General features: G+C 33.1%; 1 protein-coding gene across 1 annotated transcript; it reads left to right on the forward strand.

Annotated features, from left to right (window-relative positions):
- The first annotated feature begins 2,464 nt into the window (after positions 1 to 2,464).
- Positions 2,465 to 6,430, forward strand: LOC108197209 (sugar transport protein 14). Its single transcript, XM_017364760.2, has 4 exons — positions 2,465 to 2,791; positions 4,710 to 5,032; positions 5,122 to 5,748; positions 5,871 to 6,430. Exons 1-4 carry the CDS (start codon positions 2,653 to 2,655, stop codon positions 6,306 to 6,308), a joined length of 1,527 nt encoding a protein of 508 aa, XP_017220249.1. The 5' UTR covers positions 2,465 to 2,652; the 3' UTR covers positions 6,309 to 6,430.
- Positions 6,431 to 23,137: the final 16,707 nt, after the last annotated feature.

Raw genomic sequence — 23,137 nt, forward strand, 5'->3', positions numbered from 1 at the left:
TTGAATAAAACCCGGTTCTTTTAACCAAATGTTTTCAAAACGAAATCTAAACTTCATGTTTGATATATCAGTCTTCAAAAAATCGAGTTTCAGAGGTTCATGATCCGAAACCGGAACATGCATCATTTGAAGATTGTGTAATGGAAACTTTGCCCACCACCCATCTTTTGCAAAAGCTTGATCTAGTTTCTCTCTAACCCATTCATTCGTTCCTCTACCGCGCTCCCAAGTAAATTTGCCACCATTAAGAGCCAACTCAGAAACTTGACATTCCTCCAACACTCCTCTAAACCCATTGATCAAACATTGAGGGTGTCTATTCCTGCCTTTTTTATCAGACATAAATAGAAGATCGTTAAAATCCCCCCATATACACCAGGGATAAGAAGACACTGCTACAATCCTACGAATTAAATCCCATGATTCCTTTCTACGTGTACGTTCAGGGAAGCCATAAAAACACGTCATACGCCAAGCCACCAAGTTATATTCAAGAAACTCCATGTCAATATGATGTCTCGAGTACCCAGCCACCTAACAATTCATCGAACGATTCCAAAGAATAGCTAAACCTCCACCTCGCCAACTCTATCTACAGCAAAACAATTATCAAAACCAAACTTAACTCGCAACTCCTCAGTTTTATTAGCAAAAAAAATAGTTTCTATCAAGAAAATAAAGTTGCGTCTGTGATCCCGAACAAGATCACCAAGAACACGAACTGTACGAGGTTTCCCAAGCCCTCGACAGTTCCAGCTTAGGCAACTCATTGGCCCTGGCTAGCTTGCATTGCAAGCTTAGCCAATATATCATTAGAGGTCCCTACACAATCCACTATCGAAAGAGTAGAGTCCATGATTAATCACATAGATTGGTACAGGCACAGACTTGAGACTGTACTACCTCCATCTCCATGTTTCTTTTATACTCCCTCAGTCCCACCAGGTTCTTTACGTTACTTTTTGGCACGTTTTTTAAGGATCTTATAAGGTATATATTTACATTGTATATTTATTTCTAAAAAAAATTGTAGAAAAAAGTTTGACGTTTAAAGTTTTATTCGAAAAAAAATAATTAAAAAAACATTATTAAACTGTACTTTATAAGAGCCTCAAAATGCGTGCAAACAGTGAACGTAAACATCCTGGTGGGACGGAGGGAGTATTGAGGACAGGACTACGTGCACCTAGACAAAAAGATCTTAAAGTTTTTATATAATTTAATCTTATAGATTTGATAATTTTCAAAAAAAAAAAAAATCTTATAGATTTGATTGATTTTCATAAAATTAAAATATTTAAATTTTTATGAAAATTCCAAAGATAAATTACGATAAAAATTTTATAAATTTAAAATACGTGCTAAATAATAGAGAGAAATAATGAAAAATTGAGTGTGGAAAGGACTATATTTGTCTCAAATTAATTATTCCCCCGTCCCATTTAATTCTATACACTTTCCTTTTTGGGATGTCCTACTTAATTTATATATATTTTAAAACTTTTTCAAAATAGTAAAAATTTATTATATAAAAAATCCACAAACCCACTACTTTCAACTACTTTTTCATATATCTATTCAATTATATATTGATATATTGATAAGTCCCACTACTTTACCTACTTTTCTTTTATTTTCTCATTATTTTACATTACTTTATACACTATTCTTAGTCTCGTGTCCGATGCGTATATATACGTTACGGAGGGAGTAACTGTTATACCGACAAAGATCAAAGTGACTGAGTAGAAAAAGAATATTATACTAATATATGTCAGGACTGGAGACAGACATAGGGGCCGTTTGGGTGAGCTTAAAATAAGTGCTTCTTGCTTAAAATAAATAAGTGGAGTAGAAGTTAAAAGCAAGATAAGACTTATAAGTGATTAAAGTGTTTGGGAAATAAGTAGAAGCCCTGAAACAAAAGCTAGCATTCCTAGCTTTTTATAAGTACTTCTTGACTTATTACACAAACGGTACGAATAAGTGCTCATAACTTATAATCCAGAAGCTGGACTTATAAGTCCTAAACAAACACCCACATAATAATAAATATAACCCAATTTAAAAATGCAAGTAAATGAGCCAAGCAGACAAGTTGAAGAAGAAGACAAAACAAATACAAAAAGAAGTCGAAAATATAATTTAAAAAGGAGTATGTGATTGGTTGTAGACGAGAGAGAAAAGATAACAAACGTCATTATAATCCTCTCATTGACCAAACACTACAAACTGACGTAGCTTAAACTCCGCATGAGATGAGTCGAGTCAATCCACTTTTATCTATCTATCCAAATTATGGATATAATTAACTTCTTTTCCGGAAAAACATATAATTTAAAATTTAATAAAAATAACAAAAAGGTAGAGTATATTACAAAATAAGAATCTAATATTCATATTTATTTCTAATATATCCCTTTATCTTAAAATAAATACTTATTTTCGCGGAATAAAGTATCCCACAACACTTGCACTCCTTACATTACATAGAGACACTATACTGTACAAAGTACAAACTCTATATAAACTTCTTTCTTGTCATACCCTTTAAACTAAACCGAAATCTCTCTGGGTTGTTAATGTGTTCTCTGATCTAGAGAGACAGCGAGAGAGAGAGAGAGAGGGAGAGAGACAGACAGAGAGAGAGAGATGGCAGGGGGAGGATTTGCAGAGAGTGGAGGGCCAAGGGCTGAGCTGTATGAACATAAGGTTACATGGTATTTGATATTTACATGTATTGTTGCTGCTATGGGAGGATCTCTCTTTGGTTATGATCTTGGTGTTTCTGGTAATTTTTTATCCTCTGTTTTTTTTTTACATTATGATCTTTATTTATGATTTCTTGAAATCCCTTTATGTTTGTTCTGTGAGTGTCAGTGTAGATGAGTAGATGTAATTATCATGAATATGCATTGTTATGCTATGAGTTTTTGTGTGTTTCTTGGTTGATGGCTGTGTCTATTGAATCAATGTGAACAAGCAGAGGAGAAATTGTAGTTTTCTTCATAAAAGTCCCTTTTTTCTGGAGAAAAAGTCATACCCTTTCTCTCTCTTAGGGGTGAGCAAAACCGAACCGGAACTGAAAAACCGAACCGAACCGTGTAAATTCGGTTCGGTTCGGTCCTAATTTTCTGAAAATTCGGTCCATTCGGTCCGGACCGAATAGACCGAAATAAAGTTCGGTCCGGTCCGGTCCGTAAAAAAATATTTCGGTCCGGACCGAATAGACCGAAATATATATGATTTTAATTAATATTTATATTATATATCTTATATGTTATAATTATAATATCTAATTTGTAAATTTAATTATATCTATGTTTAATGAATTGGGGGTGATTAATTAATATGAAAATTTTAAAATAAAAGATGAATTTTAGTTTTATTTATAATATAATTTTTTATTTTAAAAATAATTTCGGTTCTTTCGGTCCGGACCGGACCGAACCGAATTATTTTGGTTCGGTCCGGTCCGGTCCATTATAAAACTTCGGTCCGGTTCGATCCGAAAAAAATTAAAACTTCGGTCCTCGGTCTATTCGGTTCGGTCCGGTTTTGGACCGGACCGACCGAATGCTCACCCCTACTCTCTCTTGTCACTCTCTCTGTTTTTTTGCTTAAAATTAGACAGCCCTTGAACAGATAATAAAAAAATTGGGAAGTAATTGACGAATTTTATATGAATATGTCAAAATTGTTCTTGGTTTGTGATAATTGGAGTTTTATGAGAACCTAGCCTATGCAAGTAAATAATTTAATAATAATGGAAATTTTTTTTACCATCCAAAAAATAATATCCATTCATTCCCAGTGTTACAATAATCGGGAATCGGACCTAATCGGTTGAGGTACCGATTCAGGGATTAATCGGAAATCGGGGATTAATCGGAAGGATTAATTGGAGTGAAAATCGGATTTATTTTAATATTAAAATATTATTTATCATTTAGTTATTATTATATTAGCTATTTAGTAACTAATATATTTACTCTATTCATAAACTCTATAACTATTCATATTTAAAGTAATATAGTATTTTAATATTAATAATTTATCATATATACTTCGATTAAAAAATATATATAAGGATTAATCGGATTTCAAAAATCGAATCGGTGGCCGACCTTGCAGAGGATTAATCGGTTAAATCGGGGATTTTTAGAACACTGTTCATTCCGAAATAACCTTTCATGTATTTCAATTTAGTAAAATCATTATTTTTTTACATATATATAAGCACCCCATGAATTTTTTTTTGTAGCACTTAAACTTATATTTGACATCGAGAACTATCAATATTTGAGATTTTTTTTTGTTAATTAAGCCCCGTTTATCAAATTCTGGATCCGCTCCCGATTGAGAGTGATGAATATATGCAAACATGTACATCTTACATTGTGTTTTATGCTTAGCTTTATAAGACAAAGTTGCATATGTAGTACAGTAGTAGTACTCTTGCATTGAAAATTTTCTTTGAAATACAGTACTAATATTCCAGATTTAAGATGGACATGTCATGCAATAAGGGAATTGTTATTAATATTGTCATGTTCTTGTTTTATCCAAACAATGATAGAAGAAGAAAGATCTTGAAATATAGTACTGTACTAGAATCTGTACCTAGTTGAAAATTTTATTCTGCTGCGAGCCTTTGGAAATTAGTCTGGCCCTGTAAAAGATTATATATCTGACAATGTTGGTTTTAGGTGGAGTGACATCCATGGATGATTTTCTGAAGGAATTCTTTCATAAAACTTACGCGAGGAAGCAAGCACATCTGAAGGAGACGGACTACTGCAAATATGATGATCAGATTCTTACTCTTTTCACGTCGTCTTTATACTACGCTGCACTACTCTCCACATTCGGGGCTTCATATATAACTAGGAACAAAGGTAGAAGATTTTCCATTCTTTGTGGAGCCGTTAGTTTCTTCCTAGGAGCTATCCTTAATGCAGCAGCACAGAACATCGCGATGCTCATCATTGGAAGATGCCTTCTCGGTATAGGCATTGGATTTGGGAATCAAGTAGGCTTACTCTAATAACTTCTCATAACATAAAGAAGATACTATAGTAGTTGTAATTCTGATTCTACTCTGATTTTATTGTTTTGTAGGCAGTTCCGCTGTACTTATCTGAAATGGCACCTCCTAAAGTCCGCGGTACTTTTAATCAGTTGTTTCAACTCACGACCTGTGTGGGGATCCTCATAGCTAACTTTGTAAACTATGGAGTCGAGAAGATCCATCCATGGGGTTGGAGATTGTCTCTTGGATTAGCCGTAGTTCCAGCCTTAATTATGTTTTTAGGTGGCCTTGCTCTTCCGGAGACACCAAATAGTCTTGTAGAACAGGGGAAGCTCAAAGAAGCAAGAGAGGTGTTGGAGAGAGTTAGAGGTACCAAGAATATTGATGCTGAATTTTCTGATCTTCTTGATGCAAGCAAAGCAGCACAAGCTGTTAAGAACCCGTTCAGAAATCTCCTTAAGAGAAGGAACCGTCCTCAATTGGTTCTTGGAATCTGTATCCCATCGTTTCAACAGCTCACTGGCATGAACTCGATACTCTTTTATGCCCCAGTCTTGTTCCAGAGCCTGGGTTTCGGAAATAATGCATCTTTATATTCATCTACCATAACCAATGGAGCTCTTGTCGTGGCTGCCCTGATTTCAATGCATTCAGTTGACAGGTTTGGTAGACGAAAGTTTTTCCTGGAAGCTGGTGTTGAAATGTTCATCTCCATGGTAATTAAGTTCATGTGAAATTTACTTATCCAATACAGTTGAGCTATACTTTCGTTCTTAGTAATTCCCACACACACACACATTTATATATCATTTATTTATAGTTGAGCTCTTGTTTGCAGTTGATTATAGGGATTGTTCTGGCTCTAAAATTTGGCAAAGGCGAACCACTTTCAAAAGGAGTTAGTGCTGTACTCGTTATTTTCATCTGTATTTTTGTGCTCGCGTATGGGCGTTCATGGGGACCGTTGGGATGGTTGGTTCCAAGCGAGATCTTCCCTCTGGAGACGAGGTCAGCTGGGCAAAGTATAGTGGTGTGCTGCAACATGTTCTTTACAGCCCTTGTCGCGCAGTGCTTCCTTGTATCGCTTTGTCACCTCAGATATGGGATATTCTTGCTGTTTGCAGGCATGGTTCTTATAATGAGCATATTTATATATTTTCTCTTGCCAGAGACGAAGCAAGTTCCGATAGAGGAGATACATTTTCTGTGGCAGGAGCACTGGTTCTGGAAAAGATACTGCCCTCCAGAAGAAAAACTTGGGCATACAGGAGTTTAAATGTAGAGAACATCTTCTATATTGAACCTATATATCTTTCAACTTATTGCTTTACCAGAACCTTTTTTAGTATATATTTTCAATTGCAAATAAGAAATAGCGTGATTGAAATTGTCTTCGTAGACTTGCATCCAGATCGTATGTTTATAATCAACAAAGGCGAGGAAGGGTAACAAGAAAATAGTACTACAGAAAAATGAGTTATGGTTAATTGTATATATCATCAGTATACAATACCTTAGCTTTTGTTTGGCTTCACGAAGGCTTTTAGCCAACCATTGTGAATTCATAACATAAGTGAAGGAGCTGATATGGCTTGCTTCTAGTGTTAGACCCTCTGGAACTCGCTTGACAGATCTCTGGTGAACTCCCATATTTAATCTGTTGTTCTGTTTTCATCTGATAGATCATGGAAGCTTTAGCGCAAGAAACTTTCGAATAATTCTTAATTTAAAACATACCTAGCTACTTAAAACAAATCTTGAGTCTCCTATGTACATGCCATTCAGAAGCTATTCAATGAATTACGAGTCCGTAGCTAGTTGGAAGATTTCACATTTCAAGAACAAAATATGAAATTTTAATTATAATATTGTATGGCAAGCTGAGCTCTTCATACATGTTTTGCAGTAGCTTCGAAATTTATGTATCTACTTGGTCTATGTTGTCAAACCCAAAAATATATCCAGACTCTTGATCTGCATATGGTATTAAAGTTCGTCTGTTAAAGTTTTGGTTGGTTTGACGATGGAGTTCATGAATCAAGTTAGTTTTGTAAAGAAACCGAGGCTGTTTTTAGAATATCATCTTCCATTTCACATCTTCCCATATGCAACTGTGGTTATACTAATAGTCTGAAACGTAGTCGTCTCACAACCTTCCAACAAAGTGTAAGTCCATGGTGAAAATTTGTTGGTTTTTCAAGACTCCTGACCAAACTTCAAGCAATTTGTTATTAACCTAGTATATATTTTTCGAGAGTACCAGGGGCAAACTTCACAAAGTTTGTTACAGTATTATAAGGAGTTGCAGGTGAAATGTTTGGCGAGTTAAACATTTTGCAAGTATGTGTAGGTATAACAGGACAGTAAGTGTTCAGCTTGAGAGGCTATGTCATATGAGAAAAGGCCCCAAAAGTCATTATTTTAAGATAAATGGGACTCAATGTCATTTACTTGAAAAATGGTCCCAACTGTCACTTCAAAACACGACTTTAAGTTGCATGTTGATTTTCTCAGTAAAACATGAGTTCAAGTTGCGTTTTCAGCTGAAAACACGACTTCAAGTTTCGTTTTTGTAAACATAACACGAAGTTGTGTTTTGAAGTGACAATTTGAGCCATTTTTTCAGAAAGTTACAATAGAGGCCTTTTGCTGCTAAATAGTGACATTTGAGACCGACACCGTCATCTAGGTCCAAAGATTGTTACCAGTCGTGGAAAGCACACTTATCACCAGTTGCATTCCAGTTTATGAATTTCTCTGTCTACGAAGTGCAAGCAACAATTTAAGTAGTTTAGAATTGACTGATCTCTTACTAGTTAAAATTCGTGAGGTGGCACTATGAGTCTGTAACTGCCTCTAGTCTGGACAAAGCCGCAGCTTAAGAGCGAAGCAGAAGGCGGGCGGGGACAAAGATAATGACTTCGCCTTGATGATGATTGGGAGATGGATCAGTTTTCCAAAACAAGAAAGATGAAGCAGGAACATTTTTTGACACTTGAGAGTGCTCTGATCTGAAATCCTCAGTAACAGATAAGCTATTGAAATTAACATTGTCACAATGATATGAGCACAAACATTTGCCACTGTCACTCTGCTTGTACTATTGAGCTCATTCTACATTACTCTCAGAAGATTGCAGCAACATATCGCATCTAAAATAGGACTGGCGCGACAGTTCACTTTAGTGCTACTTGCTATGCTTAGGCAAAGCTTTTTATTTGTCGCAATTATCATGATGATTACTGCATTGTGCTGGATCAATTGTTAGAGTTCATCTTTAGCTAAGACATGAGATTTAAATTTCTTCATTTATGCGAGAATTCTAAACCTATACATGGACTTGTTGGATCGTTCAATCATAAGTTTGTTTGAACTAGTTGCTGCAGAAATTTCTTTAGTTTGAGATTGAGAGTAGTTCAAGAACTTGAACCCGTTTCGGCCACTTGCAATGATTTTCAAGGAACTGGACCGGTAGCATGTTCACAAGTTGGGAACTTGAAAAGCAGCTACAAAACTAGAATCCGGGAACAACGGGGAATAAAATGTGTTATCTTCAGCCTTTGAATATCAGCAGTGGCTTGATATAAATTTATAATAATTTTTTACAAAAAGTCGAGATTCCAAAAGATTACATTGTGGGGGGTGTATTCGATTGTGATTTTGAAGGATATTTTTAATTCATGAAATCTGATGATATCATTTTTTAAAATCTATTAAAATCTAGAGACTAGAGATATTCAATTGAGATTTTAAATTAGGGTCATTTTCTAGAGAGAACCATTCGAAAGAGAACTCATAGAACCCTTGCCTTATTTAGTGAGGGTTCTGCAGCAGAGCTTCACATGCAAAAAATGTCAATATCAATATTTTATGTTTTAAAATTATTTTTGAACACATACAACAATGAAAAAACATGAAAAAAACATGTATTTAGATTTAAATCCTAAAAATTTATTTATAATTTGGGGTTCGGCAGCAGAACCTTAGTGGTTCTATATGGTTTCATTTTAAGAATTGGTTCTCTTTTGAGCGTGACCCTTTTAAATTATACTATAAAATCTTGTGGTATTAGATCATGATTTTAAACTATGCTTAAAAATCCGATGATATTCAATTGAGATTGTTTAAAATCGACTAAAATCTGATGGTATTCAAGTGATGATGAGCTTTTTTGAATTTCATAAAATGATACTCCCTCCGTCCCATTTTAACTGCTTTTGACTTTTTTACACGTATTTTAAGATGTTAAAAAAATCACATCTACACATAATTATTTTTTATAAAATTTATATCAAATAAAAGTTTAGAATCTATACTTTTATTTGATATAAGAATTTAATTTTTTTATTGGGTGTAGATATAATTTTTTACACCTCAAAATACGTGTTAAAAAGTCAAACATCAGTTAAAATGGGACAGAGGGAGTAGATTTTATGACATTGTTAATAAGATTTTTGAAATACCACCAAAATCCATAAGATTTTAAAATATTGTGTTTAAATTCTAAAAAATATATATAACAACTCTACGACATTTTATCAAGAATCCACGTAAAATCAAGGTTACATATAATTTATTATCCATAAATTTAAAAAATACACTAAAATCCATGATTTAAATTTTTTAGTTTAGCTGAGCCTTCATGTTTTGATTAGCCTCTTTTGAATTTTGATCCCGCCTCTCTTCCCCGATCCTGCCTTTTTTTAAAAATTGCAGAATGCATGCTACTAAGCTAGAAGCCTTTCTGAGAAGACATCAAATTGTTTGGCTAGGTTTATAACTCCAGATTTTGACTTATAATTCAGAAGCAACTTATTCGTATCATTTGTGTAACGAAATTGTAAGTTAATTTACGACTTACAAGTCAGAATCTGAGAAATTGAAGATCCTGACTATTTTTAGTCATTTATTTTATTTTTGAATTACATTTACATTGAAGATCACTTTAAAAGATAAACTATAATAATTATTATAATAATACTTTTTATACCATATAAGTTGTAAATATCAGAAAAATTATCCAAACACATGAAATAAAAGTTATATCTAATTTATAATTAACTTCTCATTAACAAAAAATAAGCACTTATTTAAAATTACAGGGTCATTATATAATTATAACTTGTGAAACGTAATCAAATTTTTTAGAAAATGCCCTAAATAACTAAAATTTTAGTACTTCGTGTTCGGAATACCCAGACTTAATAACAGCGTCCCTTTTTACGCAGTTCCACACACATTTTCTTACTGCACATACAAAGCTTAATTGAGTGTATTGAAAGGGCCACATCGTTTGGCTAGAGAGGATGGAGATGTGCTGGTTGTTGACTTGTTGGCCTGGAGGAGACGACGATAGTCTGGTGGAGGTTATGTGTATAATTCGGTTTTTTGACTATGTCGTTGAACTGGTGTGATGAGGAAGTTCGCGTTGCCACAGTGGTGTATAGAAAAGTTACAATGAGAGGTTGCAAGTCAAAGGGGTTTAGAGCAGGTCCAAGAGTTCTTTTAGATACTCTCTATAACAACTGTTATTATATTGACTCTCAGCCCTTTTAACACGCACATGTGGAGTCCAACTCCAACAGTTTCCTCATCTTTTATCCTTATATGATGTTTATCCTTTTTTTATTACAACGGCTATCTTCACAACGGCATTATTAAGAGGGAAAATAATATCTAGTAATATAAAATTAGTTTAGGAGAGAGTACAGACTCCTCGTCACTGAGGAACATTTTAAAGCTCCTAGTTTTATGAAGAGAGATTAGGAGACTGTTGGACACGCTTTTCCCTTTAATTTCTTTATTATTTGACTTAAGAGCACCACTAGGTTGCCTCTTGGTCTTGCTCTTAGATAGGGAGCTGGTAGAGGTGGGTCTACGGGGAGATTGTGTTATCTGATAAGTGTACAACTCCAAACAAATTGCATAAACGGAAGAAAAGCAGTAGTCACATGCGCATATGGTGTATGCGTATTTGAGGTATTCGCGCATCCGCCAGATGCGTGCACAGAACTCGATGGAAAGAGTTGTTGGTTGATTTCTAATACTCGCATATGAAAAAAAAAAATGTCTGTATAGTATACGCATGTCCAAAATACATGTTCGATTAGGTATTTAAGACACTCGTTCAGTCAGTTGTTATTTGGGCATTCTTTCTTTAAATTTAGTTAGACAAGACCTTCACCCCAAATTTCTAGTTCATTTGGGCCCGCCCAGCATTATGTCCAGAACTCCGGATCAAGCTATGCAGACTGTATATTTAAAACGTTGAGCAGCATATCAAAAAATCAAAAAAATAAAATCAATTCTTACCCTCCAAAAGCCAACAACGGTATATTAGAGGTGCCTGCAAGTTAGTTTTTTCCCTTCAAAAATAGAAGAATCATTAATATCTCGAATTAGAGTCGAACCGGAATCTTACAATTAAATACTAGATGTGTGCAGAATTCACCGTTAGTGAAACTTTTGGATTTAATCATAATGTGATTCACAGATGCTTAAGTAAATTATATTAATAATTAATGCATGGATCTAAAATACATTTCTCAATTTTAATTGACACACATCACACACGCAATAAAAATCGCATTAAAGCTTTAAAGAAATTTTTGCATACCCATAATTATCGGAATTTAGCTCAACTAAATACTATTGATCACTTTCGATTAAGAGTCTTAATTAAGAATTAAACTCATTTAAAAACCACTCTAATGATAGAGAAAGATCTCTCGTATAAGAAATGGGACCTTAGAAATCCTTGACAGATGCAAGACGAAGCTCTACAGTAGTACAAGTAATTGAATGCCCTTCAATGAAATGGGGTCCCCGGTTTTTTTTTTTCCTCTCGTTTTCCCTTTTTACTCTATTTCTCAATATTTTTCAAATAGATATTAAATATGAGTTAACTATATATTTATGATTGAAGTTAATTGTGTTTAGTATTTGAATAACCGAACTTTCAAATTTTTGATATGATGGTAAAATATTGTTTTTATTTTTACGAATGACTAAGAATCACTCTAAACAAAGTACGATTGGACAGGGCAAATGGTGGATGGTTGATGGTAAATCACTGTTATAGTCCGTTTGTCTTCCCAAGATCTTAGGTTCGATTGTCTTCCCAAGATCTTAGGTTCGATTATCACATATTTAAGTATTTTTAGGCTAATAAAAAAAATCACTCTAAATATTATTGTATCAGTTTTTCAAAAACGGGTTTTTAATCATCTTTTCAAAAAATTAAATTAATATTTTTATATCATAAAATTTGTAATTATATCATAAAATTTGTAATATACTTAACCAAATTATTGTAGTGACAAAATTGGCTCACTACTTCACAATTTATTCTATATATATTAATAATTTTTAATTGTTTTAAGAATTAACCTAAGGAAGGAAATACCAAACATATGGTAAAGTTGAAGTAAATACTTCAATTCATGATTGAATATTATTTTATAGAATTAAATAATTAAAAATGTAGCATTCGATTAGTTGATGATCATCTTATGAGACTTGCTACTTTTAAATTTTCATCCTATCCGTTTAATTCAAATAATATAATTATATTAAATATATAGTCATTTATTCACTCTTTCAGTCTTATTTTACATTTTTGAAACGTGTCAAATGACTCGAGCCTTACAGTACAGCTGCACAGTCTGCACCGCAAGCCTAGTAGTGGTATTGTACAGTTCTACGTGTTGGACATGTAATTTCAATGGAAACTGAACAATTTTGTGGCTATAATCATACATGCATGTACAAATATAATTAATGAAAGTAATTAGTGAAAGATAAATAATCATGGTGACACGAAATATATAGTTGTTGTACTATATATGTCTATATTGGCCCCTTTCGAGTACTACTGCCATTTATATTGCGGGTCACCTATGAATAAATAATTGATAAAATTAGATGTGTTGTAAATCTTGTAACATATACTATTAAACTATACAACGATAGAAAAGAAACTATCCTGGAAAGTATAAAGAGAATAGAAGATGGAGAGAGAAAGTAATTGTATTTCAGAATATTTCAGATTTCATTTCAACTGAACCAGCTATTTATAGAGGTTGGTTGATGAATCTTCCTAACTAAGATTTACAATACTTGTAGGTTAAGTATTACTATTCTTCTCGAGTAAGTATCGTAAGTCTTCCTCGATAAGCTATGCGAGTCTTCGTTAGTAAGTTTCGCCAGACTTCCTTGATAAGCTTTGCGAGTCTTCCTTAGTAAGTTTCGCCAGACTTACTTGATAAGTTTTGCGAGTCTTCTTGACTAAGCTTTTGACAATCACTTAATATATTATTTTATAACACTCCCCCTTGATTGTCAAATGCGAGTTATCATAGAGATCGACTGCCTCGTTAAAACCTTGCAAGGAAAAACCCAGTGGGATAAAAACCTTGTCGAAGGAAAAAGAGTACAGTCTCCCCCTGAATTAAATTACTCACATTTCGACATCTTGATCCAGTAGACTTTTTTAATCTCCGTATACCCATATTACTTCGTAACTTCTCAAATGTTGATGTTAGTAATGACTTTGCAGGTTTATCCACCAGGTTATCGGATGAACGAACTTGTTGTACATCAATATCACCATTTTCTTGAAACTCCTGAGTATAGAAGAATTCTGACAATATGTGTTTCTGTTCGATCTCCTTAGACATGTCTTTCCTTGAGTTGTCTTAACCAAATACATCATTTGCTTGCTTTATAAATTTCAAGTAACTTTGTTTGTCATCGCCCAAAGTGAAGATCTGACATGTATCCAGCATCTTTTAGTTGGGCCAGAATTGAATCTCGCCAACAGGTTCACAACAAATGCAATATAAGGGCTCCAATTGCACAAAGGTAGGAAAATTCAGGTCCGATTGCTTCTTCATCCTGTTTTCTAGGACGGAAGGGATCCTTTTCAACTTCGAGTGATCGAACAACCATTGGCGTGGTTAGTGGATGAGCTTTGTCCATGTAGAACCGATCAAGGACCTTTTCAGTGTAGTTTGATTGATAAACAAATATGCCTGAAGATAAGTGCTCCACCTGTATGCCTAAACAAAATCTTTTCTTTCCAAAATCTTTCATTTCAAAACTCATTTTTTTAAATAGTTAATAGCATTGGTAATATCTTCAGAAGTACCAACAATATTCAAATCATCCACATATATAGCAATAATAACGAAAACAGTTGGTGATCGTTCAATAAAAATGCAAGGACATACCTGGTTATTAACATATCCATCATTCAATAATTATTTCCTAAGCCTGTTGTACCACATAGGATCAAATTATTTCAACCATATAATGATAGTTGTGATATAACATAATATAAATGTCGAGGCTTAGTGTCCTCTATCTTTAATCCTTCAGGGATTTCCATATAAATATCACTATCAAGTGATCCATATAAGTATGCTATCACAATGTCCATCAGACGTGTTACCAAAGCCATACTCATTAGAAAATGAAAGTAACTCCATCCATTACAGGAGAGTATATAACCTGGTGATTAAAGTTACACCCATTAAGAAACAAAAGTAACTCTATCCCTTATAGGAGAGTATGTTTCCTAATAATCAAATCCAGGTCTCTGAGAGAATTCTTGGTCTACCAGCCAAGCTTTATATCTTATAATTTCATTTATCTCATTTCATTTTCGTACAAATACTCATCTATTCCCAACAGGGACTCCACCAGCTGGTGTTTGAACTATAGGTCCATTTACATTTCCCTTGCGCAAGGATTGCAATTCTTCCTGGATTGCAAATTGTCATTTTGGCCAATCATATCATTGTCGACAATCTTCCACAATTTGTGGTTCAGGATCGGAGTTCATGATAATATCACATACATATCATCAATCTCAATACTCCCACGATCCAATTATCTCATTGTCGACACTTCTCCACACTTTGTGGTTCAGGATTGGAGCTTATAATAATATCACATATCACGGGAAAACATACACATCATCAATCTTAGTACTCTCACGATCCAATAATTTCCCTTTATATACATAACTCATTGAGATCTCATAACTTTCAGGTACCTTTGCTTCTATGGAAGCATTTTCCACTTCTGGGGCATTTGCCACTTCCAGGGCATATGCCACTTCTGGGGTAATTTCCTCTTCAGGAGGATTTGTTACAGCCACTTCAGGGGCTTGAACCTCTTCAGGAGGCAATACCACTTCTGGGGTATGTATTTGTCACTTATGGGACAATATCATCTTTCAAAGAAAATCCCATTTCTAAGGATTTTGTTTCAGCCACTTCAGGGGCTCAAACCTCTTCAGGAGGTAATACCACTTCTGGGGTATTTTATGGAATGGTTGCCACTTCTTGGCAAGTCTAATTAATTTCCGTTGCTTAATATAATAACCTCTACAAGAGGTAATACCGCTTTTAGGGTATATATCAAAAAGCTTGCCGCTTCTGGGGCAAGTACAATCAATTTGTAATTTCACAGTACAGTATCATATGTACGAATAGATTTCTCACGCTTCCAGCGTGCTTATTATACTCTAACCAATTCTTCAAGAATTGCTTTATAAATCAGGATTTCAATCCTTACCAGAGTATTAATATCATGTATGTGCGATAATATTTCTAAAAATCACTAAAAGAATTCGGCATTTGATTATCAATATTTTGCATATGAATACCGCTTTGAAGTTCTGATCCATATTATTAGTACGTAGATCAATAGAATTCAAAACTGATGCATTCAATGATATCACATAATTTATGCAAAATATTTTCTCCCCCTGATTTAGGGAATATGGATTCACCAAAATGACAATCAGCATACCGAGCAGTAAAAATATCATCAATTAATGGTTCTAGATACCTTATTTTAAACGGAGAATCAAAACCAACATATATACTAATTGTGCCCTCAGTGTAGTTCTTTGTGACAATGCAATAAGGGCACATTTTTCAATTATCAAAAGTGCCCCACTAGTATCTCTAAAATCATTTTAGTGACCAGTTAACCAAAAGATATGACAATCATATGATTCGATTTTATTTTATTAATGAAGTACTATTTGACAAGATACTAAATAATTGTAGGTCACATATCTCTTTACTCTATTGATTATTTAGGCAAGTAATTTGGTAAAGGCATATAAGGGACCATCGAGTTGACACGTCAATTAAAACCATAAAGTACCTAAATGTGTCAGAAGATGGATGAGTAGGACCACAAATGTCACCTTGAATTCTTTCTAAGAATTTCGGGGATTCAATTTGAAGCTTAAAAGGGGATGATTAGACAATTAATTTTCTTAAGGAACATACTGAACAAGGAATTTCATCTTGGGGTATCACCTTTTGAGTTTTAAAAGGATGTCCAATAGAATCTTCAATAATACGACACATCATAGATATTCCTAGATGACCAAGCCTTTTGTGCCAAGGGAAAAGTAGTTTTGGTTTTGTGACTTTGGGAATGTTGACACTATGAGATTCAAATAACACTTATTCTTATAACATATAATCCTGAAGAAATTGAGTGAAATTTTTCAAAGACCTTTTTATTGTCAATGGTGTTTGAGGTGATGAGAAGATATTCTTTCTCATTCTCATTAGTAGTTTCAACATGAAACCCTATTACAAACGAGTATCTTTAAACCTCAGTAGGTTTCTAGTTGCCTTTCTAGAGTATAGAGCATCTTATGTGCGTCTTATTTGGCAGCTAGCTTCCCAGAAACCTATCTTATATATGATGTACCCGATACCGTCCAGACATGTAAGTTGGTTTTATTAGTCAACTGTGAAAGTATTTCTAACTTTGTAAAATAGTGTGTGTGATTGTGGAATCAATAATGCATATATCTTCCATCGCTATACATATATTAATGAAAAACATCTCTTAAAAACACACCGTGTATATTAAACAACAACATGAAACAAGCAGATAAAGAAAAAATGTAAAACATAAAGGAAATAGTAAAGCAAGACAATACATATAAAGTCTAGTCGTCTCAACCATAACAAAGGTTGGCACCAGTATCCATTTCATTTGAGACCTTATTCATTGGTTCATCAACTATATTATAATTAGCAAAGTTTGTTTCTACTCTCTTTCCATTAATCCTTTTGGATAATTCATAGAGATCAACAAGATGTTAGGTGTGCGATAGGTACATTGCCAAGGTCCCTCAGATCCGCACCAATGACATATGCCTCAGTTCTCTCCTTCTTGGGGTGCCTTTCTTTTGGCACTTCACGTTGCCATTTCTAGTGGCCTGAGTTGTAACCATCACGTTGCCACTTCAGGTGACCAGAATGATATATATTTCGAAACCGACTACGGAAATTTCCACGTCCACGATTCCGTCCATAACCTCATCCTTCTCTATGCCCTTTCCCACGTTCATTCTTCAGGAATGACGTGTTATGTACTTCAGGTAACTGGGCAGAGCCTATGGGACGTATCTGATGGTTTTTCAATAGCAACTCATTCTTTTCAGCCACAAGAAGGAGAGATACCAGTGTGCCATATTTTTGAAAACTCCGCTCTCTATATCGTTGTGCTAGAATCATAGAATTTTGGGTGAAAAGTCGATAGGGTCTTTTCAATTATTTCAGCATCAATAATATTTTCACCATACAAAATTAATATTTGAGCTTATCTTGAAAAGATCAGAATTATGTTCAACTACAGATTTGAAATCTTGTAACCTCAAATCAACCAGTCAGAACGGGCAGATGGTAAGTGAACAGGTTTCTGGTGATCAAATATATCCTTGAGATTATTCCAAAGGGTGAGGGGATTTCTAATAGTGAGATATTCAGATTTTAGGTCTTCATGGATGTGATGTCTAAGAAAGATAATTGGTTTGACATTTTGTTAAACAACGGGGATTATTTTCTAAATCAATAGTGTCTTTTAGGCTGTTAGCACTAAGGTTTAATATCACATCAAGGAACCAAGAAAGATAATTATACCCGAAAATATCCAAGGCAACAAACTCTAATTTTACAGGGTTCGTCATTCTGAATGTAAAATAAATATATAAAACATGACCAATCAATATTTCAAGTTAATACACAAACAATTTAATATCTATACAGTATGATATAACTAAAACGTTTTAACGGCATTGCCGCCATTAACAAATCAAGCAATAGTAAATTCATAAGCAATAACGATAGTAATAATTGTAAAACGAGTAGAGTTAGATCGTACCTTATTTCTGTGAAAATCGCACTTTCCAGAGTTGGTTAGATTATACCTGTTCATGATGTATCTTGTTTGGCTTATCTCAGTTTGGCAGAGTCCTTCTTTGACTTTTCTCAGTTCGGTAGAGTCTCGTGCTGATAACGTGTTGTAAATCTTGTAACATATACTATTAAACTATACAACGATAGAAAAGAAACTATCCTGGAAAGTATAAAGAGAATAGAAGATGGAGAGAGAAAGTAATTGTATTTCAGAATATTTCAGAATAGAATTCATTTCAACTGAACCAGCTATTTATAGAGGTTGGTTGATGAATCTTCCTAACTAAGATTTACAATACTTCTAGGTTAAGTATTACTATTCTTCTCGAGTAAGTATCGTAAGTCTTCCTCGATAAGCTATGCGAGTCTTCGTTAGTAAGTTTCGCCAGACTTCCTTGATAAGCTTTGCGAGTCTTCCTTAGTAAGTTTCGCCAGACTTACTTGATAAGTTTTGCGAGTCTTCTTGACTAAGCTTTTGGCAATCACTTAATATATTATTTTATAACAAGATGGTCGTTTTCTAAGCATCACATTTTTATTGCTGAGGTATATGCGTATAGCGTTTCCAAAAAGGATCCAAAAAATATATTCAAAATTTTCCCCAAATTTAATTTGCAGGGGCCATGTGTAGCCCCATGCCTTTTACGAGATCCATTCATGCGCATGATTGATTTTTTTTCACATTAATAATTAGTTGAGAAACCGCACGTTGCGGCGGTCTACAAAAATTATATTAATAATTTAATATTAATATTTGTAGGATTAAATAATTTTGTGGCTGTCTATAAAAAGTATATTAATAATTCAAAATTAATATTTGTCGGATAAAATAAATTTTATATTATTAAAATCTTGATGTAATACCAATAATAATATATAAAATTGCAAAACTGGACTATCATTCATGGTGAAAAAATGAAAATAAATTTATACACGTAATTAACAATTTAAAGTACGACGAATCTTAATTTTATTTGTGTTTTTTTAAAAGTAATGATGTTCTTACATCGTCACCTTCCTCCAATTTTTTTGGATTGATTGTGCACAAATACATCTAACTTCTTAAATCCGTGAGATAGTGGTCTATAACTACCCTTACTTGTAACAATCTTTATTTTTTAATACTGTATAAACAGCCTTCACTTAAAAGTTGCTTGAACGGAGCAAACAGATAATGCATGAATAATTTTTTCCCGTATACAAATTTTTATATAAAAATTAACAATAACAAACATGTCTGATGAACAAAACATATATTATAAAAAGGTTAATTATCAAACTCATCACTGAAGTAGACAAATGGTATCAACTTCATCACTGATTTCTCAGGGGATCTCAAGTTGCTCACTAAACTCGCTTAATGGTATCAAACTCATCACTGCCGTTAAAAAAAGTAACGGAGGTTAGACGGAGTGACAAATTGGCGGTTGACGTGACACATTAATAAAAAAAACTGAAGAAAAACAAATGAAAAAAATAAAAAAAAGTAGAAAATAGAAATGCCACATAATTTAAAGTTTATATGGAAATAAAGTATGCAAACTTTTTATTAAATTAATTTTAGGATATAATTATCTAAATAAACGTATCGAACTAAATTTTAATATATAATTAACTAAACAATTAAGATTAACTTTTATAGTTTTTGTTAGATTATAATTATTTCTGAATAATATTGAAATATTTTCTCTTTTAATAAATTTTATTTATGTGAATATTATTGTTGGCAAAAAAATAATTAAAATTTATTAAAAGAGAAAACATTTCAATATTATTCAAAAATTATTATAATCTAATAAAAAACATTAAAGTTAATCTTATTGTTTAGTTAATTATATATCAAAATTTAGCTCGATACGTTTATTTAGATAATTATATCCTAAAATCAATTTAATAAAAAGTTTGCATACTTTATTTCCATATAAACTTCAAATTATGTGGCATTTCTATTTTTTACTTTTTTTTATTTTCTTGCATTTGTTTTTTATTCAGTCTTTTTTATTAATGTGCCACGTCAACCGCCAATCTGTCACTCCGTCTAACCTCCGTTATTTTTTTTAACGGCACTTATGAGTTTGATATCATTAAGCAAGTTTAGTGAATAACTTGAGACCCCGTGGAGATCAGTGATAAAGTTGATACCATTTGTCCACTTCAGTGATGAGTCTGATAATTAACCCTATTATAAAAGAATAACCAATATAAAAAAAACCAACAAACATACATCACTAATAATTAACTTATTGATATCATCCATCAATATCATGTCAAAACTATATTCTTTTCTCATGTTTGGATTTGTCGACTCCCACATAGCGGAGAGAGGCAGGGTTGTGATATTGAGAGAGAGGAGGTTGTGTTTAGATGATCCAAAAACCTATAATTTATAAGGGTATTTATAGGTGCAGAGAGACTTGTGTGCTACTCTTTCCCATAATTAAATAATTTGAAACAAAATCAGATTAAAATTTTCAACCTACTATATTCCATAAATAATCTGAAACAAAATCAGATTCTAACACTTGCTTCTAATATACTCAAAACTAAAAAAAGGCAATTCTAATTTTTTGATATTTTTCATCTAAAAATTCCAGAAAATTAGAAAAATAGAACGGAGCGATGTGAGAGGCGCCACATACACGCCCCTCGCTTCTCCTTTATTTTATATAAGTATATTGATGATTGGATTCCCCATATACACATCAATTGTTATATTTGACTTGTATTTGTCAAATATAATTAAGAATAAAATATGTATTAATTATATGTTTGAACGTATAAATATTGATTAAGCGGTATTTTATACATAAAGTATATTTTATTATTATAATGATATTTATGCGTCCTTAAATGTGATAAGTGGGCAGTTATTTTTTGGGATGAAGGGGTTGATGAAACTCGTATGTAGTGGTCTAATTTCATTTGACAAGTGCATATGAAGAATATATAATCAACTTCACCGAATTCCCAAAAATATATAATATTATACTTCCTCTGTATCGCCTGATTATTTACGTATACTGTTTGCACGCATTTTGAAACTCTTGTAAATATAGTTCTATAACGTATATTTAATTATTTTTTTTTATTTTTTGAGTAAAAGTTTAAACGTCAAACTTTTTTTCAGGATTAATTTTAAAAAAAATAAATTTTGTAAGTATATATTATACGAGACTCAAAATGCGTGTCAAAAAGTAACGTAAGCCTATCTGAAGCTCAACAGCAAAGGTACTCAACATCAAATTATCAAGATCAACGAAGTGAGTTTCTAAATCTCTATAGAAAGGTGAACCTCCAGCAGACCATCCTACTTTCCCAGTGTTCTTGATGATCCTTTAAAATACAAGGGCATGAATGAAGAAACTCACATTAAAAGTCAACGAAAGCTGAAGACTCATATTGTGAGAGGAATGTACATTAGGGTGATTGGATCTTTAAACAATCTGGAAGCTCAGTTTGCTGAAGAATGTGAAGCTGTTCTGGCAAGCAGAGTGAATGAAGATTCAAAGCGGGTTGAAAAGAGAAGAGCAACCTTGTATATTATCCCTGGAAGGAAATTTCAAATAAATTGGAATGAAATGGAATTCAGATGTTGCAACAGTGTACACACACTATGGTTTACTCTCGATGGAGCAAGACAATTCGATTCTCATGCTCTTACGCTAAGAATCGAAGAAATTGAAGATTTTGTAGAAACTCCATTAAAAGCTGCTTTGCTTGCTGATCTCAATCTCTTAGTTGATGAACTGAAGACAGAAAAACAGAAAGCTAAAGAAGAAAAGAAAGCTCGAAAATGAGCAAAGTACAAAATTTTCCTATCTACTTATTCTAAAGAAGCATATTTCAATATCTGCTGTTTCATTTGTTCGATCAATTGCTATATCTCATACTCAAATGATTCACTACCCCATAACATTTTTCAGAAGTAGAGTTTTAACTGTTCTGATCTATGTTAGTTAAGTTGACAGCATGATTAGATTGTAAATTTGTTGTTATTGTCCATAAAAAAAAATTGGGGGAGATTGTTAGGATTTATGGGTGATAAACTATAGTCAACTTAATTTTTTCATGTATTTAGATTTATCTAAGTAGAACATACGGTCATAGTTAGAGTATGTCTTTGTAGTGTCTTTTTGTTTACTGTCAATTGTAATACAAGTATGCTTGGAAAAATTTCAATTATATTGTTCATGCCCCAAGATGTAAAGGAATGACGGCAAAAATGAAGGACTGCTACTGTCAGATGTTTGATAGCAATTCTATACAAGACAGATAGTTGCAAGGTCACGACCACAAGTTTGTATTTGACAGCAACATTGGTTGAAACTCCGTACACAGCAAGTTTCCGCTCGCATGATAGCTGTACATGCGTTCCACTCAAAAGCATTCTCAGAAAGCCACTGTCGTCTCAATCATTGTTTGACAGCAAGTTTTGGTGTCACTATGTCACTGTCATCGGAGAATATGGGATTAGATTTGATCTTTTTATCAAGTCAATCCTATGGCAGATAAAGATGTTCAAATCCCAAGAATGCTGTAAGAAAGCTGTTTTGTAGCACACCTGTAAAATCTACAACTGAAACTCAAGAGACACAAAAGTCGTGGATAACCCGCATACATAAGGTCAAGTCCCTATCCGCAGATATTTGATAATATCAAAGAGTCAAATATATTTATGTTTATAATATATTGTTTATTTATAATTTTATAATTTAATACATTTTATTATTTAAAAATGTCATTAATTTTTAAATTCTTTGAATCCTAAATTATATCAAAATTATTTTTAATATATAAAACTAAATTAAAGTTTATTTTTCATTTTCAAAAATATTTTTTTATTTTTATTTTAATTTTAATAATTTCT

The sequence above is a fragment of the Daucus carota genome, chromosome 8 (assembly GCF_001625215.2).
Source record: "Daucus carota subsp. sativus chromosome 8, DH1 v3.0, whole genome shotgun sequence".
Taxonomy (NCBI): Eukaryota; Viridiplantae; Streptophyta; class Magnoliopsida; order Apiales; family Apiaceae; genus Daucus; species Daucus carota.

Bases quoted from the DNA above. Each gene is read 5' to 3' on its own strand.
- LOC108197209 (XM_017364760.2), top strand. From the start codon at position 2,653: ATGGCAGGGGGAGGATTTGCAGAGAGTGGAGGGCCAAGGGCTGAGCTG. The intron at 2,792-4,709 runs GTAATTTTTTAT...TGTTGGTTTTAG, and splicing joins TTATGATCTTGGTGTTTCTG to GTGGAGTGACATCCATGGAT. The intron at 5,033-5,121 runs GTAGGCTTACTC...ATTGTTTTGTAG, and splicing joins GCATTGGATTTGGGAATCAA to GCAGTTCCGCTGTACTTATC.